At 55.6% G+C, this 15201-nt stretch overlaps 1 protein-coding gene across 4 annotated transcripts in view; it reads left to right on the forward strand.

The window, feature by feature from the left end:
- Positions 1-15148, forward strand: part of Tpcn1 (two pore segment channel 1) — a 59229-nt gene extending 44081 nt beyond the window's left edge. For all 4 annotated transcript variants that reach the window (XM_036171604.1, XM_036171606.1, XM_036171605.1 and 1 more), the window contains 18 exons: positions 689-805; positions 1001-1125; positions 2015-2063; positions 2378-2441; positions 2887-2931; positions 4089-4145; positions 4223-4276; positions 4552-4624; positions 6242-6349; positions 7158-7229; positions 7709-7798; positions 8652-8767; positions 9351-9397; positions 9962-10030; positions 10121-10205; positions 11720-11859; positions 12041-12121; positions 12965-15148. In XM_036171604.1, coding sequence (XP_036027497.1) covers positions 689-805; positions 1001-1125; positions 2015-2063; positions 2378-2441; positions 2887-2931; positions 4089-4145; positions 4223-4276; positions 4552-4624; positions 6242-6349; positions 7158-7229; positions 7709-7798; positions 8652-8767; positions 9351-9397; positions 9962-10030; positions 10121-10205; positions 11720-11859; positions 12041-12121; positions 12965-13090 — 1518 coding nt within the window. In that variant the 3' untranslated portion in view covers positions 13091-15148. The remainder of the gene's footprint in view (positions 1-688; positions 806-1000; positions 1126-2014; positions 2064-2377; positions 2442-2886; positions 2932-4088; positions 4146-4222; positions 4277-4551; positions 4625-6241; positions 6350-7157; positions 7230-7708; positions 7799-8651; positions 8768-9350; positions 9398-9961; positions 10031-10120; positions 10206-11719; positions 11860-12040; positions 12122-12964) is intronic.
- The last annotated feature ends 53 nt before the right edge of the window (positions 15149-15201 follow it).

A 15201-nucleotide genomic window follows, 5' to 3' on the forward strand; every position in this document is an offset into this window, starting at 1 on the left:
TGAGCCTGTGTCTCAAAAACTAAGGGAGAGTGCCAGCGTGACTGCTTGGCAGGTAAAAGCACTGCCTACAAGCCTCACAGCCTGAGCAGGAGAGAACGGACCCCCAAGAGTTGTCCTCTGATCTCCACACACATAGTATAGCACTCACCCGCGTGCGCGCGCACACACACTGCGTGCTTGTGTGCACACACAGTAATTACTTTTAGTAAGGTTTATTGGCACCCAGCCACACCCTTGTCTCGCCTCTCATCTGTGACTGAGCTCTCCTTGGAACAGTCCTACCACAGGGTTGAGTAAACTTGTAACCGTGGGAGGAGGAGGAGGAGGAGGAGGAGGAGGAGGAGGAGGAGGAGGAGGAGGCGGCGGCGGCGGCGGCGGCTCAGGCTCAGGCTGAGGCTCCAGGGTTGAAGTCCCTGCACTGTCTTTCCCTGACCAGCCAGGGGCCAGCTCGGGGAGACAGAAGAGGGGCCTGAGGAAAACCCGGTGATAGGGTCTTCAGGAGAGACATGTGCAAAGAGCAGCCGTTTGTGTCCTCAGCTCTTCTGGTCCTGGGCAGTGCAGCCCACCGGAGGGCCTCCTCCTGGGTGGCTAGATGAAAAGCCCTGTCTGGGGGCAGAGGATGACCCCTGAGCCCTGCAGACCCACTCCACTCAGAGGGCAGCCAAGGCTCCACGCTTGTCCTTTACAGCTCCTGGCCGTGGTGTTCGACACCTTCAACGACATCGAAAAGCGCAAGTTCAAGTCTTTGCTGCTGCATAAGCGAACCGCCATCCAGCACGCCTACCGCCTGCTCGTCAGCCGGCGGGTAGGGCATTGGGGCTGAGTCGTGGAGGGGGACTTCATTCTCTCCCCCTACCAAAAGCATCCCTTTTTGGCGTGGCAGAGCTGGCGACCCTGTAGCTGCCGTACTGCTCATGGGGGAAAAATGCATATTGGAATAACTGCCCCGGGCATGTGTCCTCGGGCCCCTGTGTCCTTCAATGCCTTCCCTCTCCCCCAGAGGCCAGCCGGCATCTCCTACAGACAGTTCGAAGGCTTGATGCGCTTCTACAAGCCCCGGATGAGTGCTAGGGAGCGCTTCCTGACTTTCAAGGCCCTGAATCAGAGCAACACACCTCTGCTCAGGTAAGAGCCAGCAGCCATGTGGGGACAGTGTGGCCAGACCTCCGGCCCTGTCGTGGAGCAGTTCCGGGCATTAGGAGGGTGGGCTGCAGGGGCGTCTCTGAGGGGTGTGGTTTACACCGGAACTCTTACGTGGTCATGTTCATCGGTAATCTTTGGCAAGACCAGCTACAGTCCACTCCAATCTGGTTTGCTTGAAAAGAAATGTTTGACGCTGGGTGTGGTGGTTTATACCTCTGATGCTAATACACGATAGCCTGAAGCAGGAGGATTGGAAGTTTAATGCCATCCTCAGCTGTGTAGTGAGTTTGAGGCCAGCTTGGACTATTTCAGATCTTTTCTCTGAATAAAAACAGGAGAAAGTGATGTGGCTTGTTGGTAAAAATGCTTGCTTCTAAGTACACGTACACGTACACACACACACACACACACACACACACACACACACACACACACACACACTGCATTCCAGCTTGGAAGGGCTGAGCCCCAGGATCTCCAGCTTTGGTGCTGGCCTTGAGGCTGGTAAGCACTAGGATCCTGCCCACTCAGCCGGGTACCACCTGCTATAGAAGTGAGGGCCCTTTGAACTGAGATCACCACTCTGTTGGTCCCTGGAGGCCTCTGTCCCTCTAAAGGGCAGTGTTCCAGGGCTGTCTCTCCAGGGGCAGAGGTGGTTAGTGTGAACTACGTGGATTGAGTTATCCTAGCCCTGGGAGGACAGAGGCAATCAGAATGCTGCAGGTGAGGGCCCTGACCTAGAGCTGGGCCCCACAAGGTGTCCATCTTCTGTGAGAGGTAGCCTTGGGCAGCTGCGGGGAACAGAGGCTTGAGTGTCACAGAGTGCGTGACAGGCTTGCACGTGACTGCCTTTTCACATTGCTTGTGACAGCCTGAAGGACTTCTATGATATTTATGAAGTTGCTGCTCTACAGTGGAAGGTGAGTGTACCCCGTCTCTGCCCCCCCACATCTGCATGCAGCCAATGGGGAAGGCAGCTCAGTCTTCAGTGGGGCCCAGGCACCTCAGCCTCAACAGGGATCCAGATTCCTTGACCCAGACTTCCCAAGCTCACCTGAAATGCGGAGAATATAGGGCACTGTGGGTACTCGGTCCCAGCTGTCCAATTTATCATCCAGATCCCTAAATGTCACCACTGTTCCCAGTAGGAGCAGAAGGCTGGCATGTATGGAGGCCTGGGCTAGGCTCTGGTCCCTGGCCCTAACCCCGTCTCCCTGGACCCTCTGCGTTGTAGGCAAAGAAGAACAGAGAGCATTGGTTTGATGAGCTGCCCCGGACGGCCTTCCTCATCTTTAAAGGTGAGTGTGTGAGTGAGCCACCTGGGAAGAGAGCAGTTAGCTCCGGAACCAGGAAGGACCAAGGCCAGCCAGGCACCCATAACGGGGAAGATGGCAAGTTTGAGATCATTCTGGGCTACATAGCAAAACCTTGTCTCAAAAACAAATCGATAAGTAAAAGGAAGTTAAACCACATGTCCACACATTGACCAGTCACCCTTTAGTTCAGGCTAGGTTTTTTGGTTTCTTGTATTTTGGGTTTTTTTGGGTTTTTTGTTTGTTTGTTTGTTTGTTTGTTTTTCTGAGACAGAGTTTTTCTGTGTAACAGCCATAGCTGTCCTGGAACTCGCTATGTAGACCAGGCTGGCCTCAAACTCAGAGATCCTCCCGCCTCTGCCTCCCGAGGTGTGCGCCTTTGCCTGGCCTTGGACGTTCTAACTCCTAACATTTTTTTCTCTTCAAACAGGAATTAACATCCTTGTGAAGTCCAAGGCCTTCCAGTATTTCATGTGTAAGTGTGAACCATCACAGCTCTGGGGCCCTGCCCTCCTGAGTCCTTTGTTTTTGAAGGTGGAAGGGAAGAAATAAGAAGGTGCCAAGCACGTGGCTCAGGCACTGGGTTCTGTCCCCAGCACCCCTCAAAAAAAAAAAAAACAAAAACAAAAAAAAAATCTGAGATCCAGGCACACCTGGATCACCATACTTATTATATGTGGTAATAGATCATATGTGGTCACTTCCTGGTCTTCTGGACTCTCAGATCAGTTCTCTGTCTCTTGTAGACACAGGTCCTTCGGGACCACAGTGTTAATAGGGCTCTTCCTGTTTCATTATGCCTCCTCTGCAGACCTGAGCCTGCCACAGTGGTTAGTGAAGGAAGAGCAGGTCTGTTTTCTCTCTGCCTGTGCCCCTACATACTTATTGCATACTTACTACATACTTAACATCTAGAGCCCTGGGGTCTGACACAGTAACCCTAGCCACGTGTGATTCTTAACATTTAGCTGAGTGTGGTGGCTCATGACTGTAATCCCAGCGCTTGGGAGGCTGAGGCAGAGTGATTGCCACAAGTTCGAGGCCAACAGCAAGACCTTACCCAAAGAAAACAAATTCAGGAGCTTGGAAGTACCACTTGGTGGCAGAGTGCTCGCCTAGCACACAGGAACCCCTGGCTCCATCCCCAGCATCACACAGCGGTCACAACAGAGAAGCAATTCAGGTCCCCAGCACATTTCAAGCGCTCCATAGCCAGAAGGGGTTGGGGGCAGCACCCTCAAGGAAGCTGTCAGACCTCCCGTGGATCCCATCTGCAGAGGAGGAAGTGATGTTCAGAGGCCACAGTTTGAGTAGTGTGCTCATCTGTTCACACTGACTGTTCTCGGGCTTTCCACAGACGCAGCAAGGGTCCGCTTATTTGTTTGTTTGTTTATTGTGTATTTATTTGTGCGTGTGATCATTTTATCGGAGGCTTGATTTAAATCAAGGAGGCAGAATTCCCTAAGGGAATTCCCTGGGTGGTGTTGGTCAGTAGTGAAAGCTCTAGGGGGGGTGGGGGATGAATGGTGTGTAGCCCAGGCCTGCTCTGTCACACCCTACCGGTTCCTTCCAGTGGCCCTGTGGCTGGGCGGCCTGTCCTTCTGACTCCCTCTCGTGGCTTCTCTTTTGCAGACTTGGTGGTAGCCATCAACGGGGTGTGGATCCTGGTGGAGACATTCATGTTGAAAGGTGAGCCACTGCAGGCCCTCTCCCTGCCTTACTCAGAGCCCCTGGCTGACCACAGCCGCCATTTCCCTGTCTTCCAGGTGGGAATTTCATCTCGAAGCATGTGCCCTGGAGTTACCTTGTATTTCTTACCAGTAAGTGTGCTGCGTGGCCCTGCCCGGCTGCTGGCTTAAACCCAGCTGTGAGAGCTCTGCCTGGCTGTAGCATCTCATGGCCCTTCCCTAAAACAGAACCTTAGAGGACCCCATCTTAGAGGTTTAGTCTGACCTCTTTACCCCGTTTCAAATCCCTGTACTTCTCACAAGGCCCTCTACCACATACCTCAGCCTTGCCTCTAGCTGGCCTGCTGCTCACAGAGGGCTGGGGAGAGAGCCCAGATCAGTCCCTGATGTCTTCCCTCTTGTCTTAGTCTATGGAGTTGAACTGTTCATGAAGGTGGCTGGCCTGGGCCCTGTGGAGTACCTGTCCTCTGGATGGAACTTGTAAGTAGGGCCTATGATCACCCTGGGGCTGAAATGTCCATACCAGCCATCCTCTCCTCCCCACCCACACCGAAAGGACAGGCAGCTCTGGGGACACACTTGAAGGGTCAAAGGACAGCAAGTTCTGTCTGCCTGACGTTCAAGACTTCTTTGGAGCTCTTACCTGCAGCCTCGAGGGCCACCCACACCGGTCCCCACTGGTCCCCAGGGCTGGCTTTTCCTAGTGATCAAGCTGCTTGTCTTCCATTAAAACTACAAGGGCTCTGGGCATGGTGGCGCACGCCTTTAATCCCAGCACTTTGGGAAGCAGAGGCAGGTGGATCTCTATGAGTTCAAGGCCATCCTGGTCTACATAGTGAGTTCCAGGACAGCCAGGGCTACATAGAGAAACCCTGTCTCAAAAAAACAAACAAAAAACTCCAAATCACAAGGGCCACAGAAAATGTCACCTCCTGTTCGCTGGCAGTGAAAAAAGCCATATGGCAGAGCTGGTATGTCGGCACAGGCTTATCAGTCTAGCACTCAGGAAATAGAGGCAGGAGGATCAGGAGTCCAAGGTCATCCCAGCTATACAGTGTTTGCACCTAGCCTGGGCTATGTGAGACCCTGTTTTAAAAAATGGAAAGCAGCCGGGCAGTGGTGGCGCATGCCTGTAATCCCAGCACTCGGGAGGCAGAGGCAGGTGGATCTCTGTGAGTTCGAGGCCAGCCTAGTCTACCAAGTGAGTTCCAGGAAAGGCGCAAAGCTACACAGAGAAACCCTGTCTTGAAAAACCAAAAAAAAAAAAAAAAAAAAAAAAAGGGAAAGCAATAGATGCAAAATTGTAAAACATCGGTAGTGAACTTTCCCGGGGTTCTCCCATTGTGCTATAAGCCTGTATTTAAGACCTCCTCCCTCCTTCAATAAACGGCATTCGGCATTCAAAAAAAAAAGGAAAGCAAATGAGAAGGACCACGTGGCCTCACTGTGGCTCTGGAGATCCCACGCCCTCCTTGAGTTAAAACTAATTCACCTGTGTGTGAAGTCAGGCAACATGCACGAGAGCTTGGGTCATCAATATGGCCCGTCAGAGCAGGGAGAAATCCGTGTGCTGGGACACGGCCGTCATGACCACTCGGGATGGGATAGAGGGTGCATCACTTGAGCCCAGCAGTCCAGCGTCTGCCTGGGTGACACAGAGACACCATAGTAAAGCAGGGAAAAAGGAACAAAGGATGGGCTGGACATAGTGCATGGGATCTTGTCCAACACACCAGCATCTCTGACACTGTCATAGGAGACCAGTGTGGCGTGCGCCTGCCTGATGAGTCTGCAGTCCCGCCTTCAGCTCTTCAGTGTGGTCAGCCACCTAGGGGCTCCTGAGGCCCAGGCTTCTTAGAGCAGTGCAGAGTCTACAGAGACATGCGCCCTGCGGTCAGAGTGCCAAGGCTGATGATGCTCAGGCCCAAGCTGTGGCAGGGGGATGGCCCGCTGTGGGACGTTGTCCCGTGTTCCGTGGACCCGTGCACCGTGGCTGGTCAGGTCTCTGTGGAAGCCAGCTAAGAACAGGGCTGCCAGAGGAAGTGGCGGGAGGGGTCTGGGATGTCACTGACCAACCGGCTTCTCCCCTGGCTCCAGGTTTGATTTCTCGGTCACGGCGTTTGCCTTCCTGGGACTACTGGCACTCACGCTCAACATGGAGCCCTTCTATTTCATCGTGGTCCTGCGTCCCCTGCAGCTGCTGAGGTGACCTGAAGGGCTGGGCAGTGGGCATGACGGGGTGGGAACCCTTGGGACCAAGCCAAGAGGTTTGCCAGCTGGTGTCAGGCCCCTGTCTTTAGCCTGGGCCTTGCCGGTTAGGGGCACACAATGGTCTATGATGAGCAAAACAGCCCAGCCTGCAGCCCACGAAGAGCCACCCTGCCTACTTGCCCAGTCTTTAGTCAGTGTCTCACCTTTGAGGGACTAGAGGGATGTCCAGGGCCATTGGTCTTCCCCGTTTCAACCTCTGTTCTTGGGCACCTTGCCGCTCACGTCCACACTTGCCTACATGCCTTTGTTGGGGCCTGGCTCCTGGGGCCGCAGGAGTCAGGGCTGCCTTGACTGCCTAGAGCCGCCTACCACATCCCCACTCCCCCGTCATTCCTTCCAGGCCAACTAGAACATGTCCACTGTGGCCCGTGCCTTTTCCCCCTCCCCCTTTCTTCCTGAGGGTCTCCGGGTGTGACTGTGCATGCTCTAGGCTTGTCATACTGTCTGAGCTGCTGGCTTCATCCGTCCGCTCCAGTGGGGGACCACATAATACAGTATGAGGCTGGCACAATCTGGCTTCTCAGAGGGTCTTGGCCTGCCCCAGTGTCCTGGGTCTGCCCCATCCCGTGCCACAGTTTAGGAGTCTTGAGGGAAGTGAGCTCAATTTTGCAAGGCTTCTCAGCCTCGTCTTCATGTAGGGAGAGGAGAGCTTGCAAGGTTCTGGCCCGTCTGAGGAAGTCGGTGGTGGCCATGCCCCTGCCTCCGTGGTCCAAGCAATGCAGTGTTTTCTTTCATCGCTCAGGTTATTTAAACTGAAGAAACGTTACCGCAACGTGTTGGACACCATGTTTGAGCTGCTGCCGCGGATGGCCAGGTACTGCCCGCCTCTCAGCCTGCAGGTCCAGGCAGCATGAGGCTTGTGTAGGGGTTCAGGGGAAGCAGGAACAAGGAGGAATCCCAGGAAGGCTGGGCTTGGGGGTCTGGGGGGAGGTGGGCCTCTTCAAAGAGACAGAATCTGGACCATCCAGGTCCCCTTGGCAGCACTGGCCTGGCTGAACTGTCTAGTGGGGCGGGCGGGGAGCTGTCAACTTACCGCCTGTGTCTACGTTCACAGGTAAGGGGTCACCTGTGAGCCTACCTTCACAGGTAAGGGGTGCATCTCTGGTCAAGGGGCATCTGTCCCTAGCGTCCCCCACCATAAGCCACGCGGCCCCTCCCCTGCAGACACTTTCCGGTGGTCACTTGGCCAGGGCTAGGGGCATGCCTCCCGCAGTCAGTGCCGGGGGACCAGACCGCGCTGTGGCTGCCGCTGTGCTCAGCCACCCTGACTACCCTGTCCCTCTGCCTCCCCAGCCTCGGCCTCACCCTGCTCACCTTCTACTATTCCTTTGCCATCGTCGGCATGGAGTTCTTCAACGGGCGACTGTACCACAATTGTTGCAAGTAGGTGGCAGGGGTGGGCCTGGGGCCTGTGCGGCGCGGGCTTTACTCCTCGGCTGGGCATGTAGAGCCGAGGGACGGTTTGGGAGTCCCCCATCCCTCGCAGAGCTCAGGGCTCATTTGACACACCCCTCCCCAGAACCAGAGCAACCCTCACCCCTAATACACTGTCCAGGAGAGGCTAGCACCTCGTGAGAGACTGAACCGATGACCACAGCCAGAAGGCCGTAGGGATGAGGAGCGAGGTGATACCGCTGTGGGCCTGGCCCGCCCCCTCCCCGCCCCTCCCAAAGGAAATGAGCAAGATCCACTGTTGCCGTGTCCACTTACGACTGGCCCATGTGTCCTTAAGGACTGATAGGTCACCAGTGACCCTGGTGTGTATCTGGGTGCGGGCCGCACCAAGAGCCCATGATGATGCTCACCACAGTGCTCAAGTGCACATTTCAGACCTCCGGTCAGGGTCTGGGGACTGAAGACACAGCCTTACTTCCTAGCTCTCTGGCATGGGCACCTACCTAACTTTTACAGGTGGCAGCATGGGTTCTAACAGAACAGTATAAACCTGGAGTGTGGCAGACAGGGTCCCCTCCAAGTGGGGCAGCTGGGTCGGAGCTGGGACACATGGGCAGTGCTCCAGAGAAGCCTAGGAGGGCAGAGAAGGCCCCCATGTCTCACTACCTCCAGCTCTTCCTTTGCGAGCTGCAGACATGCCCAGTGGTTATGCATTGGGCAGGATACGGGTAGCACTGAGTGACAAGAAGACCCCCCTAGCTAGAGCTTGTTTTGCATGCTTGTCCCCGTGAAGGTGGCTGGTCAGCTTGTGACCCTCCTGCCCTCTTGTCCCTCTTGTTAGCTCCAGCACGGTAGCTGATGCCTACCGATTCATCAACCACACAGTGGACAATAAGACCAAGATAGAGGAGGGCTACTACTATCTCAATAACTTTGACAACATCCTCAACAGCTTCGGTGAGTCCTGGGGGGTGGGCGTTCCTGGCCTCGGTCCGGCTCAGAGCTGCATCGGGCCTCTCTAGCCACTGGGCACCCTTCCCAGGGTCCCCTGTGTTCATAGCAGTGCCATGCTGTTGGAGAACAGGCAGATCCAGGCTCGCCCAGGCAGCAGACCTCACAGTGACAGAGAAGTAAGAGGCCCTAGCTGGAGGGTGCAGTGTCAGCCCGGCACACCTTGAGTGCCGTCAGAAGGAACCCAGCTCAACAGTGCCATTTCCATAGTCGAGCAGCCCCTGACTGCAGCCCCAGGGGCCCCTCTCTGCCTTGCAAAAGCCTGCTGATGAGAGGGAGGTATGCCGGGCATGGCCTCTCCTGGGAAGGGAGAGCTCCACTTGCTCCCATCATATACCCAGTTAAGTCCGCTGCTCGCACCTCACCACCAGCCTCAGCCAGACCTGGTCCCCCATGGGCTCTTCGAGCAAAGGGCAGAACCTTTTGGGGGATAGGTTGGGTGGCAGGAGCCCCTGCCAGCAGTTGCTGTGGGACAGAGAAGGGCCTTTTGACATTGGCCTGAGGCGTGCGCACCCCACTTCCCTTGCAGTGACCCTGTTTGAGCTCACGGTTGTCAACAATTGGTACATCATCATGGTAAGCGCTGGGCCTCCCCCACCTCCGTCCTCTCTTGGGGCTGGGATGCATTTCTCTTCCAGTCCCCACAGGGTGGGGAGTCCTGTAGCATGCTTTAGTGGAAGGCCCCAGTGTGCACACCACTCCTCCTCGGCTCCGTGCTGCTGGCTGTCTCCCTTCCCCCACGCACCATGACAGCCTCCCTCTGGGTATCTGGCCATCGGTCAACGATGTGACGTGCCAGGCCCAGTGGTGTTGCACCCATAGTGTCAGCTGCTTGGGAGCCTGAGGCAGGAGGATCACTGTCTCTAAGTAAAGAAAAGTGTGATGAGGGTGGGTGGGTTGTGTGTCCCCCATTCCCCATTCCTTAAATTCTCTCCAGTCGAAGGCTGTCTGTGCTGGCCCAGGCTCCAGTCAGTCGTGCTGGAGAGGCCTGAGGGCTGATGTTACAGAAAGGAACACTCAGATCCAGGGAGCGAGGAGGGCCGGGGAAGAGCTGAGTGTCCCTTGGCGTCGGGCCTGGGCCGACAGACTAAGGAGGTGGTAGCTAGCGCTGCCTATGGGCTCACTCTCTGCTCCCTCCAGGAAGGGGTGACCTCGCAGACCTCGCACTGGAGCCGCCTCTACTTCATGACCTTCTATATCGTGACCATGGTAGGTCCCCCTGGGCCGCATGCGGTGTCGGAGAGGAAGGGCCTCATCCAGCGGGCCCATGACACCCACACAGTGCCCCTTCCCGCCCAGGTGGTGATGACCATCATCGTGGCCTTCATCTTGGAGGCCTTTGTCTTCCGCATGAACTACAGCCGCAAGAGCCAGGACTCGGAAGGTCTGTATGGGTGTCACGTCTGCCCCCGGCCCTGGCAGCTCGTTGGCCCGTCTGCTGCACTCTGCTGTCCCACTGACTGTCCCCAGGCCTGTTTGTCCAGACTGCATCAGCTTGGGTGTTTTAGCTTGTCTGTCTAGGTCTCATTTTTATCCATTGTTGAAAAATCTAATAGCAGAGGCGCTGGAGAGATGGCTCAGCGGCTAAGAGCACCGGCTGCTCTCCCAGAGGTCCTGAGTTCAATTCCCAGCAACCACATGGTGGCTCACAGCCATCTGTAATGAGATCTGGCGCCCTCTTCTGACCTGCAGGCATATATGAAGATAGAACACTCAAACCCAGAAAAGTACATAAATTAAAAAACAAAAACAAAAACTAAGCCAGGCGGTGGTGGCGCATGCACTAATCCCAGCACTCAGGAGGCAGAGGCAAGCAGATCTCTGAGTTTGAGGCCAGCCAGGGTCTACAAAAGCAAGTTCCAGGACAGCCAGGATTGTTATACAGAGAAACTGTATCTCAGTGAAGAAAAAAAAAAAATCTACTAGCAGAAAAATGCTCATAATTTCTAAACGTAAACAAGTAGCCTCTCTCATTTCGTTCTGGGTGGAGAAGGCTGTGGGAGGAGCAGCCCTTTGTCTCTCCCAACCCTGTGCAACTCTGCCCGGCATACACTGCTAAGAGTCTCCGTCAGCCAAGGCTGACGGTTCACTATAATAACTCAGACCACCGCAGCCCCGAGTCCCATGTGTGAGCGTCACTGCAGAGGTAAACAGTGTCCCTTCCGCAGCCCAGTGGCCTGGCTACGCTTCTTTTTTGTTTTTGTTTTTGTTTTTTGAGACAGGGTTTCTCAGCGAATATGTTCACCTCTTCCTGCTTGTGCAGCCGACTCCACTCTGAGCTCAGTGGTAGAGTTGTTGCTATGTACAACATGTGCAAGGCCCTGAATTCCAACCCTTAACTGAAGAAAGAGAAGAGAAGGAAAAAAACAACCAAAAACCAAAAACCACCACCAGAGCTGTCCACCCATTACTACTTGTTCTTAAATCGATGTGGTGTCAAGCTAGTTGATGTTATACATGCTCGCTAATGTGTGTGTGTGTGTGTGTGTGTGTGTGTGTGTATAACTGAGGCTGGCCTTGAACTTGCAATCCTAACCTCCCTGTCTCTGCATCCTAAATGCCACCTGATATTTTTCTATTTTCTTGGAGACGCCCTCGTGAAGCCCTCTATGAGATAGGTGCTGGTGTAGCCCAAGCTGGCCTCAGAAGTTGCTAGGTAGCCAAGGCTGGCCTTGAGATGGTCCACACCTAAATGCTGAGATTACCACACCCTGCTTCCCCTGGTGCCCTGTGTCCCCTGTAAGCTGTTGGCTGGACATGACTTCCTGACGCATCTGCAGGGGAGGGGAAGAAGGGGCCTTGAGTGGCTGGGACAGGAGCGGGCGCTGCTTGAGGGAAGATCCAGACTCCACTGTGGGGGGAGAGTGGTTATGGAACCCAGCTCTCCCCCACTCTCAGTGGACAGTGGCATCATCATTGAGAAGGAAATATCCAAGGAGGAGCTTCTGGCCATCCTGGAGCTTTATCGCGAGGTGCAAGGCACCTCCTCTGACGTCACCCGGCTGCTTGACACCCTCTCTCAGATGGAGAAATACCAGGTAAGGGGCCCTAGGCGCTGCAGTCACAAAGGGGGAGGGGCCTGCCATCTCAAGCTGGTGGCATCCTTGTAAGTGTCAGTGGGGTAGGAGTAGCCTCCATGGTACAGGCCTAGGGCCCAAGCCCAGGTGAGCCCATGCCATCTGCAGCTGTGCGTACCTTACAGACTGTGTTCCTCCCTAGCAAAACTCATTGGTGTTTCTGGGGCGGAGATCAAGAACCAAAAGCGACCTGAGCTTGAAGATGTACCAGGAGGAAATCCAGGTAGGGGGCTGATGCCCTGGGTGGGGCCTTTCTGGTGGAGGGCATGAGCCAGCCCTGCTTGGCCCTCCTTCCTCGGGGGTCCCTGGGACTTCCTATGCAGCAGCTTCATTAACACGAGAAGTTGTGGTCGGCTTCTTTACATATGTGGAGGCCACTGAGCCATGGTGTCACAGACCCCACCCTCAAGTGACAGAACAGTGTGCCTCGCAGAGCCTTGGGGCAGCTGCCCAGGATCACTAAAGGCACCCGGAGGCCAGGCAGCTCCTTCCTGTCCTCTCCCAGGCTGCCCAGCACACTCCAGACTTCAGTTCCCCCTCTGCTAATGAGGGGCACAGCTACGGGCCGACTCTGGAGAATTCTTTAAGCTCTGAAAGTCTGTGGCTTGGCCTCTGTGTTTTAAAATATGGGGACCTGTTTAATACTGGCCCTACCCGAGTACCCCACGCCCTAGGAGCGCCTGGCTTTCTGGGTAAAGTTAAGTCATAAGCGACTGTTTCTGAAAGGCCCCTGTGGCCCCTCAGGGGTCAGCAGAAGCAGGTGTCTGAGTGAAGGTGACACCTACCATGCACAGCCTTTGGGCCTGGGACCTGGCCTCCTACAGAGCCCATGTGGGCCTGGCTCAGGCCTCTAGCAGTTTTGTGGGTCTTTTTTCTCCTTTGGGGGCCCTTGTCCCTATCCCCAGGGTGGTGGTGGGGTGTTTATCCTGGTGGGTGGGGCCCTGGCTTTGCCCCCCCACCTCCCACCCAGCAGAGGCTCTTTTGCTGCCCCCTTGTGGTGGGCGGTGTGTCCCCCACGTTAGCTGGGGAGTGGGTTGGAAGGCATCAGCACTGACCTCTGCTCTAGGAGTGGTACGAGGAGCATGCCCGGGAACAGGAGATGCAGCAGCAGCAGCAGCTGAGGGCCAGCGTGCCCGGCCCCGCGGCCCAGCAGCCCCCTGGCAGTCGCCAGCGCTCCCAGACCGTCACCTAACGGCGCCTCTCATCAAGCCAGCTCTTCTATGCAATAACACCATAGTATTATGGACTCCAATGTATGGAAACCATGTGTGTGCAGACACACTCATATATATGCACATATTTACAGAGACAGGAAAAGACTAGTAGCCAGGGCCGGTTTGAACCGCCTTGCTCTGTCTTCCTGAGCTTCAGAAGTCGGCTTGGACTAGAGGACCAGGCCTGGCTGAGCTCTTCCTACCACGGAACACTCTGGAAGCCCTCTTCTCAAGGAGCCCCTTAAATAGGCTGTGCCACAGCAATGGCGGCTTTCCCGGGGCGGGGGGGGGGGTGAGGGAGAGGGGGCACACAGGTGGGACCTCCCTGCCGCCGCCCCAGGCTTCATCCCTACTGGTCCCCCCGCACCCATCCCAGGGGTCTGGGTCCGCCGGTATCAGGGATAAAAACCACTAGGAAGAAGCCCCACATCTGGAGATGATCAAAGGGCTAGAAGTTCCCCGCGGGATCAGTGCCTGGGACCCAGTGGGAAGCCTGAGGGAGGCCAGACACAGCTAGTTGGGCCTCTGCTGGACAGAGATGGCACCAGACAGTAAGGCACACTCTCTCTCCAGCTTCTGGTCTTCTCTCGTTGTTGCTACAATCTGGGGGCAGCTAGGCCCAGCAGGAGGAAGCCAACAGGAGGCCCCAGGATATTTGGTCAGGGTACACGGAGTCCCTTCTGTCCCTTCTGCGAGTTACCTCCTCAGCAGAGTTCAGCTGAGCTGGTGCTGAAGGCAGTCCCCACCCAAGCCAGAGCACGGGAACCCTACTGCCCATCACCGCCACATCCACCACACCATGCGTAGCTGCTTTTCAAGGAGGCACAATGAGGAGGCCTTCCCAAGGTTCTCATAAGCTAGGTGGGTGGGGGAGGAGGGTCAGGTGAGCATTCAGCCTCCTGGGAGTCCTTTTGTCATCTCAACAAGGCAGGGACGGAGCTATGGTCACTTACCCAGTGTTCTGCCCACCAAGGGATGAGATGCAGAGGCAGGCAGGCTTGAGGAGAGCTGGGAAAGCATCTCCCGTCACCGCCTGGCACCCCGGCCAACCCTGGCCTTCCATGCCTGTTGCCTCTTGGGACTCAGAGTGGGCGAACATAGGTCCCTTCATGTTCACCCGGCTGAAGAAGAGGACAGAGCTTGGCCCAGCACCCCACTCACCTGACCCTGGAGCTAGGCTGGAAAGGGGGTGTTTTCACTTAAAAAAAAAAAAAAAGCACAGCCCCCTGGGGAAACCACTGGTTCCCACAGGCAGTCGGGAGATGGACAGTCCCTTCAACTTTGAAGGGCTCTCGGCCTGTACTGGAGCTCAGCCTGGACTCTGGGCCACAGGCCTCTCTCTAGAAGCAGCTTCCTTTGCACAGCTGGGTGCCTTAGCTTTTGTTTATGAGCGGCATTTTGGAAGCAGAAAGGAGAGGCCTCTACAGAGGGCCTGGGGCCTCTGAGAATCCAGCCTGGTTCTAGGCCTTTCCTCTAACCTAGGAATTTTAAGTACCCCTTAGCCTAGGGGAGCAGGACCCAGGTAAGGGGACTGGTCTTAGGCCTAATATGGAGGTACAAAACCCCTTGGGTTTAGCACATACCACCCAGGTGTTGGAGGGAGGCAGGGCGGGTAGTGGTGTAGACTGGGGACACCTATCCCTGCAGGGTCACCTTGGGCACACCAAGCTGACTCTCAAACTTGCTAGCCAAGCAGAAGACAGACCTCACTCAGGCTGTGAGCTGAGGACCCTGGCTAGCCCAGATGCCCCCTCCCTCAATTCAGCCGAGTGGGGACAGAAGACTGTCACAGCCTACCAGGGGTAGCTATGAAAACCAGGCTTCTTCCAGTGAGGCAAAGGCGCTCTGTGGGGACAGAGTCCAGCCCCTCCTTCTTGCTTTCCCCTCCCCCACCCCAGCCTTACTCCACACCATGCAGACAATCATTATTTTGTATGGAGGAGCCACGTCAGAAGGTTTTATACAGTGATTTGTTACCTAGAAACCCACTGTGCCCAGATTTCTGGTCTGTCGATAAAGAGCCTCTGCTTTGTAGACATGGCTGCAGCCTTTGACTTCCAGCTCGAGGGCCAGGGGAGGGGGTGCCGGG

The sequence above is a fragment of the Onychomys torridus genome, chromosome 22, assembly GCF_903995425.1.
Source record: "Onychomys torridus chromosome 22, mOncTor1.1, whole genome shotgun sequence".
Taxonomy (NCBI): Eukaryota; Metazoa; Chordata; class Mammalia; order Rodentia; family Cricetidae; genus Onychomys; species Onychomys torridus.